Source organism: Microcaecilia unicolor, chromosome 10, assembly GCF_901765095.1.
Source record: "Microcaecilia unicolor chromosome 10, aMicUni1.1, whole genome shotgun sequence".
In the NCBI taxonomy this organism is placed as follows: domain Eukaryota; kingdom Metazoa; phylum Chordata; class Amphibia; order Gymnophiona; family Siphonopidae; genus Microcaecilia; species Microcaecilia unicolor.
This window is the reverse complement of record NC_044040.1, coordinates 212,507,460-212,531,919: the sequence shown is the minus strand read 5'-3', so window position 1 is coordinate 212,531,919 and position 24,460 is coordinate 212,507,460. Positions and strand designations below refer to the sequence as shown.

The following is a 24,460-nucleotide window of genomic DNA, read 5'->3' as shown; positions in this document are numbered from 1 at the left end:
CTACATTAAGAGGGGCATTTTCGATATGACATCGACTTTGGATGTTTTGCAGAAAATGTCCGAGATCCAAATAGAAAAAGTCGTTTTCCAAAATGAAAAATATCTTTTTTTGTTTGTTTGTTTCAAAAAAGTTTTTATGCTTTGGACATTTTGTTTTTTGGTCTATTTTTGAAAAAAAAAAAAAAGTGAATAAGTGCAAAACATGGAGATTCATGCCATTGGGATGTGGGAGGAGCCAGCATTTTTAGCAGACTGGTCCTCCAGACATCCCAGGGAAGCAATGGGGCACCCTAGAGGGAGCTTCTGTGCACTTCATGAAAATGCTCAGAGGTACACTTCTCACCTTTGCTCCCTTATCTTCTCCCCTGAGCCCTCCAAAACGACTACTACTTACATTTCTAAAGCGCTACTAGACGTACGCAGCGTTGTACACTTGAACATGAAGAGACAGTCCCTGCTCGACAGAGCTTGCAATCTAATTAGGACAGACAAACAGGACAAACAAGAGATAAGGGAATTACTAAGGTGAGGATGATAAAATAAGGGTTCTGAACAAGTGAATAAGGGTTAGGAGTTAAAAGCAGGATGCAAAAAGGTGGGCTTTTAGCATAGATTTGAAGACGGCCAGAGATGGAGCTTGACGAACCGGCTCAGGAAGTCTATTCCAGAACACTGTCCCCCATCATACACCATTACAGTAGCCCTTATGGGTGAAGTGGGCACCTCTATGTGGGTACAGTAGGGTTTTGGTGACTTTGAGAAGCCTTACAGTTCCACCTGGGTCCCCCACTGTGTACTGCACCGACCACTAACACCACTCCAGGGACCTGCCTGCTGCTCTAATAGACTTGACTTTAACATCTGAGGCTGTCATAGAGGCTGTAAGTCATATTTTTATTCACATTTTGGCGGGTGAGAGGGGGTCAGTGACTACTGTGGGGGTATTGGGGGGGGGGGGTCACTCCTGAATCCCTCCAGTGGTCATTTAGGGCACCTTTTTGAGCCTTATAGTCATTATAAAAACAGGTCTAGCTCAAAACATCTTAGTTTTAGTGCTGGATGTTTTTTTTTGTTCCGTTATGGCTGAAAAACATCTAAGTCTTAGGAACACCCAAATCCTGCCCCCTTGAGATATGGACACACTGCCGAAGAACAGCATAGAAAAACATCTGAAAAACAGGTTTTGAAAACACTGATTTGGACATTTTTGTGAGAAAAACCTCCAAATGCTGCTTTATGCCATGTTTTTTTTAGACGTTTTTATCTTTTGAAAATGAGCCCCCAAACGTACAAATGATGGAATCCTTTTTTGTGTGCCAAATTTTGCCCAGTACTGTTTTCTGGCTATACCATTATTACTAGAAGTAATATATCTCTACCATTTTGTACACAATGCTGTACAGACATCTAATATAATAAAACGCACCCTCAACGTTCTGAGGACAACGTTCTGAAGCCATCTGACGTCACTCCCAGGCTGAAGGGTTCGTGGATTCGTGGTGTGAAGCCTTCAAGCCAGCCAGCCGTCTCTGCCCCGCCCTCGCGTCCAACGTCATGACGTCGAGGGCGGAAAAAAAAAATCTAGCAGCGAAGCGTCAGGGAAGGAGGCGGCGCTCCCGACGTCTAGCCTTCCCTTCGCTGTGTTCCGCCTTCTTCTGACGTCAAGGATGACGTCAAAAGAAGGCGGAACACAGCGAAGGGAAAGCTAGACGTCGGGAGCACCACCTCCTTCTCTGACGCTTCGCTGCTGGAACCGCCACGGAGGTAAATTTAAAAAGAAGAAAAAAAACAAAAAGGGATGTTGGGGGGAGAGAAGAGGGTGACCAGTAAAGTAGAACAATGGGAGCGGGAGGGCAGGGGAGAAACGACAGCATGGATGCGAAGGGGGGGGCATGGATGCGAAGGGGGGGGGAGAAGAGGGCGGGCCAGGCTGGGACATGGGAGAGAGAGGAGCATGGATGCGGGGGGGGGGGTCATGGAAGGGAGAGAGGGGAATTGCTGGAAAAGGATGAATGGAGGCGGCAGGGGACAGAGAAGCATGGATGGGCATGGATTGGGAGGGCAGGGCTCAGGGAGAGAGGGGAATTGCTGGAAAGGGATGAATGGAGGGCGCAGGGGACAGAGGAGCATGGATGGGCATGGATTGGGAGGGCATGACTCAGGGAGAGAGGGGAATTGCTGGATAGGGATGAATGGAGGGGACAGATGGGCATGGATGGATATGGATTGCAGGGCAGGCCTCAGGGAGAGAGGGGAATTGCTGGATAGCGATGAATGGAGGGGCCAGGTGACAGAGGAGCATGGATGGGCATGGATTGGGAGGGCAGGACTCAGGGAGAGAGGGGAATTGCTGGATAGGGATGAATGGAGGGGACAGATGGGCATGGATGGATATGGATTGCAGGGCAGGCCTCAGGGAGAGAGGGGAATTGCTGGATAGGGATGAATGGAGGGGACAGGTGACAGAGGAGCATGGATGGGCATGGATTGGGAGGGCAGGGCTCAGGGAGAGAGGGGAATTGCTGGAAAAGGATGAATGGAGGGGGCAGGGGACAGATGGGCATGGATTGGGAGGGCAGGGCTCACACTCTCTCTCTCATATACAATGTCTTTCTGACTCTCACTCTCACACACTCTGTCTCACACTGTATCACATTCACTCTCTATGTGCCACACAGTCACTCACACACTCGCTTGGTCTCATACACTCACTCTCACAGAGAATCTGTGTCTCACACACACTCTCTCTCTCGCCCACACACACACACTCTCTCTCACACTGTGTCTCACATACACACTTGCACACACTCTCATTCTCACACACACACTCACACCCAGACTCACTCTCTCTCTCACACACTCACACTTTCACTCTGACTCTCAAACAGTCACTCTCACATACACTCTCCCAAACATACACACTCCGAGGAAAACCTTGCTAGCGCCCGTTTCATTTGTGTCAGAAACGGGCCTTTTTTACTAGTAGTTAATAAACAGTACCCGCTTTTGACACTTACAATCTAATAAGACAGACAAACAGACAAGAAACACAGACAAAACACCTGTGTGTGAGTGGGAGGAGAGGGGGAAATGGGAAGGGATTGGGATGTATGATAAGGTGACTCTATAGGATGCTCTACAGGAGGAAGGCAATGAGGTAGCTCAGTGTCCTGAGTATTCAGAATGTGTCCCTGAGTAATACTGGGGAAGGAGGCAGAAGATGGTACAGGAGGGGAAACACATAAGTACATAAGTAATGCCACACTGGGAAAAGACCAAGGGTTCATCGAGTCCAGCATCCTGTCCACGACAACGGCCAATCCAGGCCAAGGGCACCTGGCAAGCTTCCCAAATGTACAAACATTCTATACATGTTATTCCTGGAATTGTGGATTTTTCCCAAGCCCATTTATTTTTTTAATTCTTTATTTATCATTTTTACAATTTTACAAGCATTTACTACTTGAATAGGTAACACAGTTAGGAAACTGCCAAATTAAAGCAAAATAAATCAGGAAAATATTACATAACTTGTATTAGACCACCAAGTTCGAGGGGCTAAAAGCCGTTAACTTAGGAGAAAGATATTTAGTTAATATAACTCAAGATTGAAATAAAGCAATAGCAGGTTATAATTTTAATTACAAACCCCCAGAAAAAATTTTTTTTTAATTACATTCCCAACATCCTTGTCTTTAAGGCGAAACATAACGGTTTAAGGTCAAGAAGCATTATAATAATTTTTTCTGAGAAATAAATTGTTTTAAATGTTCGGGTTCAAAGAAAACATATTTTACCCCTAAATATTTTATATTGCATTTGCAAGGATAGTTCAAATGAAATGAGGCTCCTAAAGACAAAGTTTCAGCACGAAGTGCTAAGAAGTCTTTCCTTCTACTTTGAGTTTGTTTGGTGACATCTGGGAATACCCAGATTTTCCCCCCATAAAATGGGGTTTGCAAGTTCTTCAAAGCCATTTTCCTAACAAATTCTAAATCTTGGGGAAATATAAATGAGACCAACAAAGTTTGCCGTTCAGTTATATCAGTCAGGGATGTTTCCAATAATTCTGATACATTTAAATCCGGTTGTTCCAACAGTTGTATTGATTTCCTTGTAGGAAGATAATAAATTTTATTCACTGGAGGCACATTTTCTAAGGTAAATTTTAAATTTTCCACCAAATATCTTTTAAAAATTTCTAGTGGAGAGTATATAGAAGTCCGTGGAAAGTTCAAAAGTCGTAGATTTAGCCTCCTGTTATAATTTTCGAAATGTTCCAACTTTTTATGTATCAGCATGTTATCGTGTATTAATTTAACTGAGGTTTCTTTCAATTTAGATGTTTCAGCTGACAAATTTTGGATCTTTTCAGTTACCTCTTCTTTCATAGAAGTAAATGCAATAGTTAATTCTTTTACATTACCCAGTAACGGTTCACTCTTGCTAGTTGATTCCATCACCGTCTGTAGTGTCTCCCATATCGCCTCAAGAGTCACCGCCGGCGAGGAGACTGAAGATTTTCCTGGTCTCTGTGCCATCTGACTCTCAGCCTTTTCTATTGAAAAGGCCTCAGCTGCAGCGTCGAAGTGGGGGCCCTGTAGTAGCTCTCCTCTCCCGTCACCGCGGTTAGGGGCTACTTCACCCTCATCGACCTCAGCCGGTTGCGGTGGGGGTGGGCGCGCCGGGGGGGACAGTGAAACGTCCTGCCCCTGGAGTTCAACCTCTCCTCGGGTATTGAGCTCAGCAGGGCTTCCCGGCGTCGTAACAGGGGTTCTCGCGAGAAAACCTTGGATAGAAAGCTGTGTTGGTGTCGAAGTTCGAACCGGTTGGGCTCCGGTTCTCAAAACCCCCTTCCTCTTGGTATGCGGCATCATTGGAAAAAGAGATAAGGTAAGTCTTTAAAGAAGAAAAAATCTACGAAGAGGTGAAGGTTAACACAGCATTATCCAGAGGTTCATTCGCGGAGTGGTGTTGCTGCCGCCATCTTGCTCCGCCCCCAGTCGCTCCCAAGCCCATTTAGTAGTGGTTTATGGACTTGTCCTTTAGGAAACCGTCTAACCCCTTTTTAAACTCTGCCAAGCTAACCGCCTTCACCACGTTCTCCGACAACAAATTCCAGAGTTTAATTACGCGTTGGGTGAAGAAACGTTTTCTCCGATTTGTTTTAAATGTACTACACTGTAGTTTCATCGCATGCCCCCTGGTCCTACTATTTTTGGAAAGCGTGAACAGACGCAGAGGGAAATCCTCCAAATAAATAGCATTAATATTCCACTTCGCTCTTAGGTGTTCTCCGTCATCTTGGAGTAATGGTCTTCGTTCTGCTTTGCACGTCCTGGGCTCCTTCAGTTTCCAGGCTGTAATGAACTCCCCTCCCGGGATGCATTTGACCGACCTGAGGACTGGTAGGAGCAAAATGCCAGGCTTGGTTGGTCAGTAGCAGCTCTGAGATCCGCCTTCCTCGGTCATGCTCAGGTTTGTTAGCTCTGCCTGCAGCCTAAGGATGATTTGTAGGCCACTGGCCATAAAAATGCAGAAAGGAAAACCATTCACAAGCTCCCTGAACACTGAACCACTGCAGATGTCCTTTGCTGCTTTGGATAAGAGGTTGGGAATTACCAATAACTCACTGGAGCCATCCTGCATCTCTTTTGCCCACAATGAGGATTCTGCTCCAGTCAGTTGCTTTTTTCTTTGCCCTGGTTTCCGCAGGCTTTCTGATTGTGGCTACCTGGACAGACTGTTGGATGGAAAACGCAGATGACTCACTGGAGGTAAGATCAAGCGGGAGGGATTCGCTGGGGCTTTCCCTCCCCCCCCCCCCCCATTTCGTTAGGACAAGCATATGAGGTTTTACTATTTACTCTTGATTTCAACTTTTATCCACCTCTGCTCTACCGTGCTCAAAAAGCAGGTTACAGCAAAACACTAACCAAATCATATCGATTGCCATCATGTCATTCAAAACTATACAAACATCAACACCGCATTAATAAAGAAAAACACAATTTCACTAATGTCAACTTTGTATATGTCCGAACCATCTCCCGCCTTCATACTGGCACTGGGGAATCCTGTTCCTCAATCTGAGGACACTGGAGGCGCGAGAGGTCTGAATTGGAGAAAATATTTTATGATGGTCTGAGAGGTGGTTTATTCAGGCGCAGCCATCCAGGGCCCGTAGCAAGGTCCTTAATTTATAATCCACAATTGATAACCAAGAGACCACTGATTGGGCGAAGGTATGGGAGTTAATGTAAAGCTGTGGGGGGAAGGGGGGGATAGGGGAGAGGAGTGTAAGGTCTGATTACTCTGGAGGGATCATTTCTACTTAACAACTTCCAGATGGCTGTAAGAGTCAAAGCCATAAGGAATGAGTCTTTTTGTACTGTTTTATGTGGGGTCTCTAAGATGCAGGGCTTTTTTGAGGGGGCACTTGGGGGTACTGAGTACCGACACCTTTCCATTGTCTACTAAAATCGACCCATGGTCCCCAAGTTTTAATGAAAGAGCTCAGGCTCTATACAACAATTCTGCCTGGTCATAGATTCTGTGACTGGTTGCAGGGGGCCTGGCTATTGTGGGGTGGGTCCCTCGGTGATCACCCCATCCCTGAAGGGTGGCCTAGCATTTGAGTAGCAGCACCTTTTCCACTGTCTGCTAAAATCGACCCATGGTCCCCAAGTTTTAATGAAAGAGCTCAGGCTCTACACAACAATTCTGCCTGGTCATAGATTCTGTGACTGGTTGCAGGGGGCCTGGCTATTGTGGGGTGGGTCCCTCAGTGATCACCCCACCCTTGAAGGGTGGCCTAGCATTTGAGTAGCGGCACCTTTTCCACTGTCTGCTAAAATCGACCCATGGTCCCCAAGTTTTGATGAAAGAGCTCAGGCTCTACACACCAATTCTGCCTTGTCATAAGTTCTCTGGTTGCAGGGGGCCTGGCTATTGTGGGGAGGGTCCCTCAGTGATTACCCCCACCCCTGAAGGGTGGCCTAGCATTCGAGTACAGGCACCTTTTTTACTAGAAAAAGTGCACTGCTAAGATACATGTTTTGTATTAATAACAAAGGGGGGATTTTAGGGAGGGGGAGGAATTGATAAATATACAAATATTGTCTAAAGTTAACTGTTTTTGTATTATCTTTGCATTATTAAAACAAATTTGCAATAACAAAAATTCAGACAGAACACAATAAACATAGGATAAAATATATTAAAAACTGTAAGTAAGGGCACATCCCTTCACCTTAGGAAAATGTGTTAAATCGTGAGGCCTTTTTAAAAACTGCGTTGCACATTTCCATTAAAAATAACAACTGCTGGGGGGGGGGGGGGGGGGGGGGGGGGGGAAAGAAAAAAAAAAGCTTCCTTTGGAAGCCCAAGACTGGTGGATGAATGAAAGTCGAGCAACCGTGAGGTCAGCCAGAAAGCTCTGCAGGCCCTCCAGGATTGCAAAGGAATGAATATTAGCATAGTTGGTTCTGATCCAAGTGGATTAAAAAAAAATTCTAATTGTCGCAGTTAGAAAACAGAAAAAAATATTAACATGGAGAGTGCACGAAGCGGAGGGGGAGGAGGTTTAATTGATGGCAAACATTAATTTTCAGTCACAGTGCGTCCTAACTTTATTAGCCGAGAGATATGTGGATTGCTGGCTCATACAGTGCAATGTTTTAATTGCCTTGTGCTTTATAATGAAAATGATTAGAGAAAGCAAGGCTGCACTGCAGGAGCCCTTGTTGAGGAGGGATTTGGCTGACCCTTGAAGTCGGCTGTATTGAACTCATATGATTAAGAGACAACAAAAGCAGAATATGCTTCGGAGGTAGAGAATACAGGAGCTAGAAATTTCTGCACTTACTAGGTGTACCATAGGAAAAGAGAGCCATGGGCCTGTTCAAATTAATACGAGTAATGACCCCAGTCTTGGAATAAATCAAGCACTTGTTGGTATGGGCAATTGGGTTGCAGCTAAAACTTACTTTTCAGCTTAACCAGTGAGGCTCAGCTGTAATGAATACGCTTCCCAACAGTGGGGAAGTGAGGACAGTGCTAGGCAGGTCTGTGTCTAATTAAACTCTGGAATTCATTGTCAGAGAACGTGGTGAAGGCGGTTAGCTTGGCAGAGTTTAAAAAGGGGTTAGACGGTTTCCTAAAGGACAAGTCCATAAACCGCTACTAAACGGACTTGGAAAAATCCAAAATCCCAGGAATAACTACTACTACTACTATTTGACATTTCTAAAGCGCTACTAGGGTTACGCAGCGCTGTACAATATAACATAGAAGGACAGTCCCTGTTTGAAGAGCTTACAATCTAATGGACAAATGTACAGACAATCAAGTAGTGGCAGTCAAATTGGGGCAGTCTAAGGTTAGGTGCCGAAGGCAACATTGAAGAGGTGGGCTTTGAGCAAGGATTTGAAGATGGGTAGGGAGGGGGCTTGGCGTAGGGCCACAGGAAGTTGATTCCACGCATAGGGTGAGGCGAGGCAGAATGGACGGAACCTGGAGTTGGCGGTGGTGGAGAAGGGTGCTGAGAGGAGGGATTTGTCCTGTGAGCGGAGGTTTCGGGCGGGAACGTAAGGGGAGATGAGGGTGGAGAGGTAATGAGGGGCTGCAGACTGAGTGCATTTGTAGGTGAGAAGGAGAAGCTTGAACTGAATGCGGTATCTGATCGGAAGCCAGTGAAGAATGTATAGAATGTATAGAGTGTATAGAATGTTTGTACGTTTGGGAAGCTCGCCAGGTGCCCTTGGCCTGGATTGGCCGCTGTTGTGGACAGGATGCTGGGCTCGATGGACCCTTGGTCTTTTCCCAGTGTGGCATTACTTATGTACTTATGTGTCCCCTATATGGCCAGACAGATCAGGATAGGCTGGGTTGGGTTCAAAGGCAACTTCATTAGCTGGGAAGTAGGGCCAGGGCTGGGCTGACTTTTACAGTCTGAGCCTGGAAAATGGCAAGGACAAATCGTGTGCTGTGAGAATGGGTGCTGCATGTCTCAGTGAAAGAGGGGAAAGACATCTTAAAGTGGAACTTAGCAGGTAAAATGTTGTTAATAATGACTATGAGGAAAGGCTGAAGCGGCTAGGGTTCTTCAGCTTGGAGAAAAGATGGCTGAGGGGAGATATGATAGAGGTCTATAAAACAATGAGTGCAGTGGAACAGGTAGGCATGTATCGTTGAGCCTGCAAATAGGTGGGAAAATGTGGGGTACAAATGTAACAAATAAATAAAAAAAAAATACTCTTTCCAAAAATACTAGGACTAGGGCACATACGATGAAGCTACAAAATAGTAAATTTAAAACAAATTGGAGACAATTTTTCTTCACTGAACATGTAATTAAACTCTGGAATTCGTTGCCAGAGAATGTGGTAAAGGCAATTAGCTTTAAAAAAGTTTGGACGGCTTTCTAAAAAAAAAAAAAAAGTCCATAGATCATTATTAAAATGACTTGGGATAAGCGGCATAAAATGTATTGAACTTTTTTTTGGATATTGTCAGGTATTTGTGACCTGGATTGGAAACAGGACACTGGGGCTTGATGGACCTTTGGTCTATTCCAGTGTGGCAATACTTATGTATTTTATCTGTCGTCATATACTATGTTACTATGGAGCTGATTTTCTAAAGAGAAAACCACCCAAAAAGTGTCATAAAGCAGCATTTGGATGAATTTCTTCTCAAAACATCCAAATTGGTATTTTTGAAACCTATTTTGCACACGTGTATCTATGCAATTTATCGGCAGTGCACCCAGATCAGAAGGGGGCATTTCAGGGGTGGAACAAAACGAAAATGTCTAGGACTGAAACATCAAGGTCTAGACCTGCTTTTCAAACAAATAAGGCAGAAAAATGTGCCCTAAATGACTTGATGACCACTGGACGGAATCAGGGATGACCCCCTCTCCTTACTCCCACAGTGGTCACTGACTCTCTCCCAACCCCCCAAAATGTGAATAAAAAGACAAGGGAGCATGTTGAGATGTGCACCTAGCAGCATTTATATAAAGTCTACAACAGTGTCCCCTAGGGTGCCCCATTGCTCTCCTGGGATGTCTGGGGGACCAGTCTACTAAAAATGTTGGCCCCTCCTACATCCCAATGACTTGATTTTCTACGTTTTTCACTTGTATTTTTTCCCCCCGAAAATGGCCTGAAAAGATAAATGCACAAACCACAAAAAGATGTTACAAACAGTATTTTCATAAAAAAAGATAGACATTTTGCTTTTTCAAAAATGACTATTGGGCTCATTTTTGAAAGAGAAGGGCGCCCATCTTTCGACATAAATCGGAAGATGGGCTTCCTTCTCACAGGGTCGTCCAAATTGGTATAATTGAAAGCCAATTTTGGACGTCCCTAACTGTTTTCCGTCGCAGGGATGGCCAAAGTTCAAGGGGGCGTATTGGAGGTGTAGCGAGGCGGGGCTTGGGAGTGGCTAACACTAGGACGTCCTTGACCCATAATCGAAAGAAACAAGAATGTCCCTGACGAACACTTGGACGACTTTACCTGGTCGTGTTTTTCTTACAACCAAGGTACAAAAAGGTGCCCGAAATGACCAGATGACCACCAGAGAGAATCGGGGATGACCTCTCCTTACTCACCCAGTGGTCACTAACCCCCCCACCCTCAAAAAACATCTTTAAAAATATTGACTGCCAGCCTCAGATGTCAAACTCAGGTCCGTGACAGCAGTATGCAGGTCCCTGGAGCAGTTTTAGTGGGTGCAGTGCACTTCAGGCAGGTGGACCCAGGCCCACCCCCCCACCTGTTACGTTTGAGGAGGAAACAGCGAGCCCTCCAAAACCCACCACAAACCCACTGTACCCACATCTAGGTGGCCCCCTTCACCCATAAGGGCTATGGTAGTGGTGTACAGTTGGGGGTAGTGGGTTTTTTTGGGGGGGCTCAGCACACAAGGTAAGGGAGCTATGTATCTGGAAGCAATTTATGAAGTCCACTGCAGTGCCCCCTAGGGTGCCCGGTTGGTGTCCTGGCATGTCAGGGGGACCAGTGCACTACAAATGCTGGCTCCTCCCATGACCAAATGACTTGCATTTGGTCGTTTCTGAGATGGACGTCCTTGGTTCCATTATCTCTGAAAATCAGAAACAACCAAGTCTAGAGACGGCCATCTCTAAGGATGACCAAATTTCAGGACTTGGACGATCCTGACCGTAATATCGAAACGAAAGATGGACGTCTATCTTGTTTCAAAAATACAGGTTTCTCCGCCCCTGGATGGGGACGTTTTGCGAGGACATCCAAATCGAAACGAGGACGTCCCTTTTGATTATGTCCCTCCACATTTCCTATTCGGATTTGGGATGTTTAGCGCAAAATGCCCAAAGTTCGAATTAGACATTATATCAAAAATGCCCCTCTCTATATATCAACTGCTTCAAGGCGAGTTACATTCAAGTACATTAAGTTGCTCATTTTGCAAACAAACAAACCAAAAATCCAAAAAAACATCATAAGATGGCAGAAAGTTGTTTTTCTCTCAAAAACATCCAAGCTATGATTTTCAACACTCTGATTTGAGACGTTTCTCTCCACAGTTTGTCCAAATTTCAAGGAGGCACATGTGTGTGAGTGTGTGTGGGAGGGGGGTTGGGTGGAACCTGGGCATAACACGGGCGGCACCAAAAGATAGACATTTTTCTGCAATAATGGAAGAAAACAAAAATGTCTAGGGTCAAAATTAAGTAAGGCATGGTGAGGGCGAGAAAAAAGCTAAATGGCAGACGATGTCCAATGTATTGAAGCTTTTATCCAGTTCATCGTGAATAATGTTGCTTTAGAACCCACAACTTGACGACTAATATCCGTTTACCACGTGTAGCCGCTCTTGCACGAATCACAATATGAAACGAGTTGAGTTGGTATTTATTCAGTCCACCATGCTTGTTAATAATGTTGCCTTAGAATCCGTAGCTTGACTGCTAATATCCGTTTTTCATCTCATTTTGTTTACATACTACATAGTCGACAGACACAGTTTTCAATAAGTAACCATTTTAAATTTTAGATTTCATTTGTATAATTTTAGATCCCGTCTCCAGCTCAGTGCCTAACACTGTTTGCATATTCTTTTCCTATCATGGTATGGTCCCTTCAAAGCGCTATAAGTCTATTTATTATCCTTGTCTTCATTTGCATATTATACTGTTTTTGTTTTTATCCTTTTAGACGTGTTTGTCTCCAGCGTTCTCAATAGACATCCACACATCATCTCTGGTTTCCAATATGAGTATTTCTTTATTTTATACTAGTAAAGAAGGCCCGTTTCTCAGAGCAATGAAACGGTCGCTAGATTGTTTTGGGGGGGAGGGGTGACTCACATATGCAGAGCAGGAGCATGGCCATCCAAATGGATTTCTTCTGTCAGCGCTGTTCGTGTTGTCAGGGCTGCAGTGTAAGTGAGCGGTTATGTCTTCATTGGTGCTGGCGCTCCGTTTCATCCAGTGTCAGTGCTCCGCCCTCGTCGTCATCATGTAGTGATGCGAGGGCGGGGCACACACTGATGGGGAAAGCAGCTATCTCGACACCTCAACTTCCGGTGGGGAAAGCTGATCTCGACGCTTCAACTTCCAGTAGGGAAAGCTGATCTCGACGCTTCAGCTTCCGGTGGTGGCTTCATTTAGAACGTTGGGGTTGTGAATTATATGGATAGACGAGTAGATGTATTTAATTTTTTTAAAGCTGCTTTTCCTTCTCTAGGTACGTAACATGCATTGTCTAAAAGACTAGCTAGGAAGTCTTTTAGACAATGGAATGTTAAGGGACCTTTTTACTAAGCTGCGTAAGCGTCTACGCATGTCAAAATGGAGTTACCGCATGGCTACCACGTGGCTCTTGCAGTACTTTCATTTTTGGCGCGCATCCGATACATGCGTCTGAAAAATATTTTTTATTTTTGGATGCGTGGAACCAAATGCATACCAACAGGGGCATTTTCGAAAGAGAAGGGCACCCATCTTCCGACACAAATCGGGAGATGGGCGTCCTTCTCTCAGGGTCACCCAAATCAGCATAATCAAAAGTCAAGTTTGGGCGTCCTCAACTGCAGTCCGTCGCGGGGATGACCAAAAATCACGGGGGGAGGGGGGTGTCGGAGGCGTAGCGAAGGCGGGACTGGGGCGTGCTTAAGAGATGGGCGTCCTCAGTCGATAATGGAAAAAAGAAGGGCGTCCCTGATGAGCATTTGGTCGACTTTACTTGGTCCATTTTTTTCACAACCAACCCTCAAAAAGGTGTCCAAACTGACCAGATGACCACCGGAGGGAATTGGGGATGGCCTCCTCCTACTCCCCCAGTGGTCACCAACCCCCTCCCACCCTAAAAAAATATATTTTTTTTCCAGCCTCTATGCCAGCCTCAAATGACATACCCAGCTCCATGAAAGCAGTATGCAGGTCCCTGGAGCAGTTTTAGTGGGTGCAGTGCACATCAGGCAGGTGAACCCAGGCCCATCCCCCCCTACCTGTTACACTTCTGCTGGTAAATGTGAGCCCTTCAAAACCCACCCAAAACCCACTGTACCCGCATGTAGGTACCCCCCTTCACCCCTTAGGGTAGTGGTGTACAGTTGTGGGGAGTGGTTTTTTTTTGGGGGGGGGGGGGTTGGGAGGCTCAGCACTGAAGGTAAGGGAGCTATGCACCTGGGAGAAATTTGTGAAGTCCACTGCAGTGCCCCCTAGGATGCCCGGTTGGTGTCCTGGCATGTGAGCGGGACCAGTGCACCAAGAATGCTGGCTCCTCCCATGACTAAATGGCTTGGATTTGGTCGTTTTTGAGATGGGCGTCCTCGGTATCCATTATCGTCAAAAACCAGGGACGACCATCTCTAAAGACGACCTAAGATCGACCATCTCTAAAGTCAACCTAAATGTTGAGATTTGGGCATCCCCAACCGTATTATCGAAACGAAAGATGGACGCCCATCTTGTTTTGATAATAGCGGTTTCCTCGCCCCTTCGCCGGGACGTCCTTAGAGCTGGGAGCCCTTAGAGATAGTCGTCCCCATTTGATTATGCCCCTCCAAGTGGCATTTGGTGCGCATAGGTCATTACCACCGGGTTACAGTGTGAGCCTTTACCGCTAGGTCAATGGCTGGCAGTAAGGTCGCAGACCCAAAATGGACGCACGGCAATTTTCATTTTGCCACACGTCTATTTTCGGCAAAATTTTAAAAAGACATTTTTTACAGGCACGTGCCCAAAACCTACACCTACACTACCACAAGCCATTTTTCAGCTCACCTTTGCAAAAGGACCCCTAAGTGACTTGTCAAAGATCACAAGGAGCAGCGGTGGGATTCGAACCCTGGCTTCTGTGGTTCTCATTCCTTTGCTCTAATCATTAAAGCTGTTAAAAACATGTCTCTTGGGTACTGTGCATAATGCTAATGAAATTATGAACAGTAATTTGCTCTCAGATTCTAGCTGTAAAACCAGAAATATTAGCAGCAGACACAATAATGTTTCCCAGTCTGCAATAAAGCATTTAAATAGGAGACATTCATCTAGGCGATTAAGACTTATTAAGAATAAAACCAAAGGTACAGAAAATCCCTGATAAAGAGTCCCAGACATGCCCAGGGATGCATAACCTTGTCCTCTCTGCACAAAGGCACCTCTAAGCTCAGCAGGTGTGGGTGTTGCATTAACAGGTGTGGTAGTTAACGACTTTTGTCACGTACATGAACTCAGTGTGACGGCCAACGCAGCTCAGAGTATGCCCCAAGCAATAATACCTGACAAAATGGTTCTCTAATGAACTCTGAGCTCAGCACCTAAACATGGCCATGGGGTAAATGACCCGTGGCGTTGCTGGACCTCAAGTGTTGTGCAGTGGTAGAGTCCACGGCTAACTCAGAGTATAGGGTAGTCAGGCATTAATATACAGAGATGGGTATGAGTGAGATCACCTTACTCAAGATAGGTCTTATTCAATGCAGGTCTCTGGGACCCTTTCACTAAAATGGGTTTGAATCGGCTTAAGGTGTGGTAATGCGGGAGGTTCCCATGGGCTAAGTCCAGATTTAGGAGTCCTTTTACCAAGGTGCGCTGAAAAATGGGCTGCGCTAGTGTAGGCGTGTGTTTTGCGCTCGCACAGACCCATTTTTCAGCGCACCTGCAAAAAATGTTTGTCGAAAATGGATGTGCAGCAAAATAAAAATTGGTGCGCGTCCATTTTGGGTCTGAAACCTTACCACCAGCCATTACCTTAGCGGTAAGGACTCTCGCATTAACTGTGCGGTAATCACCTACACGCATCAAGTCAGAGTTACCACTCGATTTTGGCCACGTGCCAGAAAAGAAAATATATTTTCTGGCATGCATAGCAGACGCGCATCAAAAATGAAATTACAGCATGGGCCACACGGTAGCCGGGCAGTAACGCCAAATTGCCGTGCACTGGGCGCGTGTAGGCGCCTTCGTGGCTTCGTAAAAGGGGCCCCTTAATGCAGCACTTTTGGGGGGGATTTTTAAATATATTCATTGCAGGTCATTCACCAATGTCATTAGCACACGTTACCTGCATAGCGTTAACATGGGAGCATCTACCACCCCGTTATTTAGGAGATGCTGACCCCCGGATTCTATATAGCACTCCTAGATTTACGTGCAGTTCCGTGCGTAAATCTAGGCGTATTTTAAAACTACATGTGTAGAGTAATTGTTTAACAAGCCGTTAAGCCCTTAACAAGCAATAACGAGCACGAATTGGCAAAAATTTGAATTTACGTGCATACATTGCTAAGCGTATTCTGTACTGCGCATAAATTCTAATGTGCGCAAGCAAAATGGGCATGGTTAAGGGTGTGGAAATGGGTGTGTTCCAAAATGTATGCGCGTTGTAATAAAACACGTGTCAGTGCGCATAAATCAACGCACAGAGATTTGCATCATCTTTTTATTGGTATAAATGGGCGTGTGTAGATTCAGTTGCATTAACTACTGCCTAAGGTACCGCGTATTAATTTTAGGCACCATATATAGAATCGGGCCCTAAACGCTTCTGTATTAACTCTGCATTTGCCAGTTAGGGCATGTTAAGTATAAGGCATTAGCTGGGTAATGCATATATGTCCATGACATGCCCCCTCCCCAAAATATATTTTTTAAAGTTAGTAATAAGCAAGTTAACACAAAAGGGACCCTGCGCTATCGGCGGGGGCCATTTTTTTGCCGTACGCTGAAGCCCTTTTTACAGCAGCGGGTAAAAAGGCTGAAAAAAGACATAGCCATGCGGTAAGACTGTTCTTAACCAAGTGGCCATGCTGGGGGGGGGGGGGGGGGGAAGCACTTACCGCGTAGCGATATGGGCTCCTTCACTAACCCGGTGGTAACCGGATAGTCTGTGGCAGTGCCAGATTACCGCTGGGTTACCCCCTATGGAAATATTTTTTCGGTGGGGGCATAAGACATAAGCATCGCCACACTGGGACAGACCAAAGGTCCATCTAGCCCAGCACCCTGTCTCCGACAGTGGCCAATCCAGGTCGCAATCATCCGACAAGATCCACGGAGCAAAGCATTTTGTACTGCTTGTCCCAGGAATAGTGGATTTTTCCCTATGTCCATTTAATAACATTCTATGGCCTTTTCCTTCAGGATGCCGTCCAAACCTTTCTTAAACTCTGCTAAGCTAACCGCCTTAACCACCGCCACAGTTCCTTGAGCCAGTCCTGATGTTGTCTACAATGTTATAATTCCCCTTGGAATTTCAGTCCATTTAAACCTTCTTAATATCCTGCCTTTCCACCTTTAGGTGAGTACTAAGTGCCGGGGTCTTTGGTGGGAGTGTGTCACCAACGCTTTCGATGGCATACGGACCTGTGATGAGTATGACTCTCTATATGCAGACCATCCCTGTATGTATAACAAGAGATCTGTTTCATACGTACCATAGCTAGTGCATCCTGTTCAGAGAAACGAGGCCCTTGGGCCAGATGTACCAAACATTTTCCCCTTAGATACACCAAAGCAGTGGTGTGCTGGAATGAACTCTCAAGAGCCATTTATTAAGTTTGTAAGATTTTTTGGTGTCGGTTGTTAAACTAGCCCCCCCCCCCCCCCCCCCCCCCCCTCCCATGGCTACTTTAACAACTGACTCCCAAAATGTTGGCTCAGGCCCCCTCCTAAATTCTCTTTTACTTTGCTGGTGGGGATGCTGAGCCCCGCCAGCCAAGTAAATAGACTGCCACCACTCCCCGCTCCCTGTTTCCGGCTCTGAGCAAGGGACTTCTCGTGTATGGGCGAGAAGTCCCAGCGTCATGCTCAGAGCCAGAAACAAGCAGCAGGGAATGGTGAGAGTCCATTCATTGGCTGGTGAGGCTCGGCATCCCTGCAAGCAAAGGTGAGCCTAGCATGCTCCTAAATTGCAGAGAAACAGCCCGTCGTTAAAAATGTACCAGCACACCCCTGCATAGAAGAAAGTAACATAACAGGTCATCCAGGTTGGGAGGCCACGTAGGTGCTTATTTTAAACCTATTTCATAAAAACATGTAGGCACCTTTGAAAATATAACCACCTATGTGCAGGGCCGCCGACAGACTGGGCTGGGCCCGGGGCAAGGCCACCCCCGGGCCCTGCCCACCCCTGAGGTCGTCGTCGTCACCGCGCCCCTCCATCCACCACCGGGCCAGGCCCCCCCTGAATTCAAATCTTAGCGCCTCACCTCTGTTGGATTATTTGTAGTAAATAATTAGCAGATTTTAGTACACACAGCTTAGCTTTAGAAATGTTAATTTCTTTCTTCATCTCTCTCTCATTCACCCCTGAATAATTCACTGCTGAGTCACTTTAAAGTTTAAGTAACAAAACATCTGTTTACTCACAGTTTGTAGTTAGATTATAATCAGACAGGCTTATATATACATATTACTATACATTTGTATTATCAGCTCCTTCCATGTGCTTAGATGGTAATGGATGCTCACACCACCATAGATCCTCTCAGGTTAGGAGAGATCATGAGCTCCATGTGCTGCATGTGCTGTGTCTAACCCCCACAGGAAGTTGCATAGCAGTGTGACCTCTCTAAGTAATTCACATCAGAGGTCACAGAGTAATCACAGAGAAATAATAGGTGACAGGCAATGCATGTAAAATACAATTACATTCCAACAAACCCCTTCTCATGCATAACTGTCATGCAATTATTTATTCATACAAAGTCCAAGCTTTATACGCAGATTCACAAAATGTTCTCTGGGTAACGGTTTGGTCATGATGTCAGCTGTCATCTCACTGGTGTGACAATAGTGTAGACTGATGACCCCTTCTTTTGCCAACTCTCGCACGTTGTGGTATTTCGTTGCGATGTGCTTGGTGCGTGACTGAACCTTGTCATTCTGTGACAGTCGGATGCAGCTCTGATTATCTTCCATTATCTGGATTGGTCTCTTTTCAGCTATTCCGAAATCCAGCAAAAGTTTTTCAATCCACATCAGTTCTCTGCACGCTTCCGATACTGCCACATATTCAGCTTCTGTAGAAGACAAACTCACAATACTTTGTTTATGACTGGCCCATGAAATTTGTACATTTCCATACATAAACACATATCCACTTGTGGATTTATAATTAGAATGATCCCCTGCCCAATCTGAATCACAGTAACATATTAGTTTTGGATTACTATTGGCTGAAATCTTTAATTTACAATCAATGGTACCCTTTAAATACCTTACCATCCTTTTAACTGCAGTCCAATCTGATTTGGTAGGTGAGCTGACCCTTCTGCTCAAAATTCCTACTGCATTTGCTATATCAGCCCTGTATGTGGTAGCTAGATATAAAAGCTTACCTATGGCTGATCTATATTGGATGTTATCTGGTAAAGGTTCTCTTACTGTTTCATCCTTCAGAAAATCAGTGATCATGGGAGTGCTTACAACTTGGGCATCTTGCATACCTAAACTTTCAATAAGCTCATTTATTTTCTGCTTCTGGCTTAGAAGATAAGAACCATCATTTTGTTTCTCAATTTCTATACCAAGATAGTATGACACATTTCCAAGTTCTTTTATCTCAACATTGAGGTTTAAACACTTTACAATGTCCTTGTACTCTTGCTCACTTTTGCTTGCAATGAGCAGATCATCAACAAAAGCTAAAATGTATGCATATTGTCCATTTGTGCACCTAGTGTACAAACATTTATCTGCTTCACCTTGCTTAAATCCTAAATTTGTCAATATTTCATGCAATTTATCATTCCAACATTTTGCACTTTGCTTTAATCCATAAAGACCTTTGTTTAATTTACACACTAGCTGTCTTTGTTTTGTATTTATGAAACCTGTTGGTTGTTCCATGTACAAGTCTTCAGTTATATCTCCGTGAAGAAACGCTGTTTTCACATCAATGTGGTTGACTTGCATGCCTTTTGAGACTGCAATGCTCAGAAGTGTTCTAATTGTCGTGTGTTTCACTACAGGTGCAAACACTTCATCAAAATCTTCTCCATATTTTTGAAGATATCCCTTTGCGACTAATCTGGCTTTATACCTTTCCACTTTTCCTTGTGCATTCCTTTTTAACTTGAATACCCATTTGCATCCTATAGCTTTCTTGCCAGGAGGTAATTTTGTAAGAATCCAAGTATTATTTTTATCCAATGCATCAATTTCTTCTTGTGCAGCTTTATGCCATTCAGCAGCTTCTTCTGCTGGCATTTTCTCAATCTCATCCCATGTTAAGGGCTCTTGAGCTTCTGCTGACTTTGTTAGGTAAGACAGTCTTAGGGGTGGAACACCTTTGTTTTCCCTGGATGAGCGTCTGACAACAGGTTGGTCTGACCTTTCTGCATCCTCTAAATCTGAGAGTCCTTCTCCAATTGATTCCCCTTCTCCAACTGTACTGTCTTCTTCAATGATCCTTTCTGTGTCTGCTTCCTCTGCCTGTTCCTCGTTAGATACAGGTGAGTTGCTTTCAGACATCTGCCTTGGTATGGCATTTATATACACTGGCATGTCTATTATGGTTCTAGTTTCATATTCTGGATGATAAGGCTCATCTGGGATAATCCAGCCTTTATCAACCCTTTTGTTTTCATCAAAATATGTAACATGTCTTATGCCAACAATGCCAGTTTTCAGATTCAAAATTCTATATCCTTTGTGTCCTGGAGTATAGCCAACTAAAATGCCCCTTTCTGTTGTGGAATCCAGCTTATGCCTTCTTTGCTTTGGTACATGAGCATATGCTGTACTTCCAAATGTTCTTATGTGTGACAGGTTTGGCTTCCTACCATGCCATGTCTCATGTGGTGTGCGCTCAGCGCCTTTAGTTGGCATTCTGTTTTGTAGGTACACTGCTGTGAGAATTGCTTCCCCCCATAGTCTTTTAGGGAGATTGCTATCTGACAGCATACATCTGGTCATTTCCACAAGTGACCTAAATTTTCTCTCTGCAACAGAATTTTGCTCTGGTGTATAAGCTACTGTTGTGATATGCTGAATGCCTTCTTGTTCTAGAAATGTGCGCATGCTTTGTGAAGTGAACTCACCACCATTGTCGGTCTGAAGAACCTTTGGTTTTCTTTCAAATTTGTTGCTCACCATGGCTACGTATTTCTTCAGCATGTCTGTGACTTGACTTTTTTCTTTCAGCAAATAGGCCACACAATATCTAGAGAAATCATCCAAGAATATTAGCACAAATCTGTTATTTCCCAATGATGGGATATTAAACGGTCCACATAAGTCACTGTGTATTAAGTCCAGCACTTTATTACTCCTATTTCCTGTGTTTGCAGGAAATGAGGGTCTCACACCTTTTTGAGTAACACAGTCTATGCATTTCTCCATATTACCAGCATCTGCACTTATCTGAATGCCGGTGGCCAGTTGCTTACTGTAAAGATCCTGGATCACCTTAGAATCACGATGTCCCAGGCGGCGGTGCCAGATTTCCAGACTACATTTACCATCATTCTTCCTTACTTGCGCCATATGTGAGGCTTCACCTGAAATGTTCAGCTTATAAACATCATTATGCATAAAAGCTTCAGCATACACTTCATCATTTTTAGAGATTGTGCACTTACTGTTTTCAAAATGAATCACAAATCCCTTCTTATCTAATGTAGATACACTAAGCATATTGCAAACTGCTTGGGGAATATACAAGACATCACTTACAGGAATTTCTTTAACTTCATTAGACACTTTGCATTTTAAGAATCCAATACCTTTTGCTTGGATCTTAGCAGTCCCTGCGTTTGCAGTTTTAAGAATACCTTCCTCTGGATTCATTTCCTGAAAGAAATTCTTACAATTGGTTAAATGGCATGTGCTCCCCGAATCCAAAATCCAAGTACTTTCATTTGAATTATTATTTACCATAGTCAAAGATTTTTCTGCCATTAGAAAGCCCTTGTGTTTATCTTTGTCCTTCATACATTTCCTGGTTTGAAAATTCTTTAGTTCCATTGGCTTAGGTGAGCTAGAGGGAGTGTTTTGTGTTTCCTTACACCATTTAGATACATGTCCCTCCTTTCCACATGAGTAGCAAATCAGCTTGCCCTTGGGTGGAGTTTTCCCATAGCTCCGCCTTCCTCTGTTCTTTGCCAAGAAATTTGTTTCATTTCTCTCTGACTTGCTTTGAGAACACATCTCCTCAGAATCATTTATTATGCATTCCTGCCTTAGTTTTGATGTTGCCTGTTCAAAAGATTGCCCTTCAATGGCCTCATTTACAGACCTAAAAACATCAAACTTCTTTGATAGTGAGGTAAAAAGAAATGCTCTTTTCAATGCATCACACATGGGAATTCCAGAAAGTTCTAACTTTTGAAATGAAGACATAAGATGCATAATGTGATCATTACATTTACTTTTATCCCTTAATTTGGTTTCATTCAACTCTGCTAACCAAATTGGTTGCTGCTTTGCATATGTAGTTGCATACATAGTTCTCAGTTTATATAAAATGTCCTTTGGTGTATCTTTTCCCTCCACTAATATGGCTTGTTTCTCTGAGAGAGCTTCCAAAAGCATGCACTTCACATAATAGTTTGCATTGTCCCATTCAGCCATATTTTCAGCTGTTCTGTCTTGGTCTAAGCATATATGTAATCCTTTTGCTCGAAGGAGACATATGAATCTTAATTCCCACTGCCGATAATTAAACTCAGTTAATTTAGGCACCTTGAGAGAATAGAAAAATGGTGAATTTCTTCCCTCAGCCATTTTCTTAGCCTTCTGTCTGCTGTGTGGGGAGAGAGAGAGACAGACTGAATCTTTCCTTTAAAACTTAAGAGAAAAATGTGGCCTTTTTTTCTGCCTGGTAATATTTCTCTTCTTTTTCAATTCCTGAGCCCTGTAACCCTTTTGTTGGATTATTTGTAGTAAATAATTAGCAGATTTTAGTACACACAGCTTAGCTTTAGAAATGTTAATTTCTTTCTTCATCTCTCTCTCATTCACCCCTGAATAATTCACTGCTGAGTCACTTTAAAGTTTAAGTAACAAAACATCTGTTTACTCACAGTTTGTAGTTAGATTATAATCAGACAGGCTTATATATACATATTACTATACATTTGTATTATCAGCTCCTTCCATGTGCTTAGATGGTAATGGATGCTCACACCACCATAGATCCTCTCAGGTTAGGAGAGATCATGAGCTCCATGTGCTGCATGTGCTGTGTCTAACCCCCACAGGAAGTTGCATAGCAGTGTGACCTCTCTAAGTAATTCACATCAGAGGTCACAGAGTAATCACAGAGAAATAATAGGTGACAGGCAATGCATGTAAAATACAATTACATTCCAACAACCTCGACCTCGCTCCGTGTGAAAGAAGTGCAGCAGCGGCAGTCTGCAGATCGCCTCCCTTCGGGCCTTCCCTCCCTGTGTCCCGCCCTGGCGCAAGTTACGTCAGACGAGGGCGGGACACAGGGAGGGAAGGCCCGAAGGGAGGCGATCTGCAGACTGCCTCTGCTGCTCTTCTTTCACACTGAGCGAGGTCGAGGTGAGGCGCTATGATTTGAATTCATGGGGGCCCGACCCGGTGGTGGACGGAGGGGGGCAGGTGGAGGCCCGGGCCCAGGGAATTTTGTCCCCTCTGCCCCCCCCCCCCCCCCGCTCGGCGGCCCTGCCTATGTGTTTTTCTAAAATCGTACCACTAAACCTACCAAAATGGCTGCCACAATGAACCTGTGTAATGTACACCTATAGGCGACTGAAATACATGTGTAGCTGCATATTTTACACCTCATGGGGTAATTCTATAAAGATCACCTAACGTTAGCAGGATTTGCGTGAAACACGAATTCTGTAATGGCGACTGCATGTGTAATTGCCATTAGAGAACAGAGAGTTAGTTCTTACTTGTCTCCTTGTTACTTGATTCATCTTTGTGAGAAGATAAGTGACTTTTTGAATTTGAAATGTTACCGTACATTAGAATGTTTTATAAAAATAGATTAAAAATACAGATCAGTGAAGAATGTGAATTTGCCCTGGGCTGAGTATCTGACAGATCCAACAAGATTATATAAGAGGGAATGTTTGATAATGTTTAGAATAAAGATATACAGGAATATGAATGGTTACAATATCTTGATATAAGTGAATATTTCAGCACATATGTGAATAAATGCTGAAAATCAGGCCTACGTGATATCCCTGCTGGTCCAAGTGGGGGCGGTGGCCATTTTCCTATGGCAGCCGCAAGGGGCAGGAGTGGGCTTTGACCTTGCCCCCATTGTTCCAACTTGGACCACCAGGGATATCAGGTAGGCCCGAGGAGGGAAGGGGCCATGCCAGAGGGAAGAGGGGTTGTGTTGAGTGCACGCTGAGGAGAGAAATGGAAGGGGGGGCCTTTTGGTGTACCAGGAGTAGGATCAGGTGTGGGGGGGGGGGGGGCTTAAAACAACAATACAAATCTATGTGGATCCCGGACAATATTTAGTGATGGGACCCACATACCTAATCCGGCCAAGTTACAGGGCCGCTGAGAGGGGGGGCAGGGGGGACAAAATTCCCCGGGCCCCCCTGAATTCAAATCATAGCGCCTCACCTCGACCTCGCTCCGTGTGAAAGAAGCACAGCAGTAGCAGTCTGCAGATCGCCTCCCTTCGGGCCTTCCCTCCCTTTGTCCCGCCCTCGAGGGAGGGAAGGCCCGAAGGGAGGCGATCTGCAGACTGCTGCTGCTGCACTTCTTTCACACGGAGCGAGGTCAAGGTGAGGCGCTATGATTTGAATTCAGGGGGGCCCAGCCCAGTGGTGGACTTAGGGGGGCGGCGACGACGATGACCTCGGGGGGGGGGGGGCAGCAGCAGGGGGACCCCAGGGGTGGCCTTGCCCCGGGCCCTGCCCAGTCTCTGCGGCCCTGCCAAGTTAGGGCAGCTTTTGAGTTGTCCTACCTTGGCCAGGTTAGCTATACGGGTCCCAGCTCTGAAAATAGCCGGCATCT

At 44.8% G+C, this 24,460-nt stretch overlaps 1 protein-coding gene across 2 annotated transcripts in view; it reads left to right on the top strand.

Annotated features, from left to right (window-relative positions):
* The first annotated feature begins 5,461 nt into the window (after positions 1 to 5,461).
* CLDN16 (claudin 16) overlaps positions 5,462 to 24,460 on the top strand; it is a 30,910-nt gene continuing 11,911 nt past the window's right edge. For both annotated transcript variants that reach the window (XR_003943568.1, XM_030216284.1), the window contains exons 1-2: positions 5,462 to 5,777; positions 16,800 to 16,902. Coding sequence is in view for 1 of the 2 variants with exons in the window: in XM_030216284.1 (XP_030072144.1) it covers positions 5,664 to 5,777; positions 16,800 to 16,902 (217 nt within the window). In the remaining variant the exon portion in view is untranslated. The remainder of the gene's footprint in view (positions 5,778 to 16,799; positions 16,903 to 24,460) is intronic.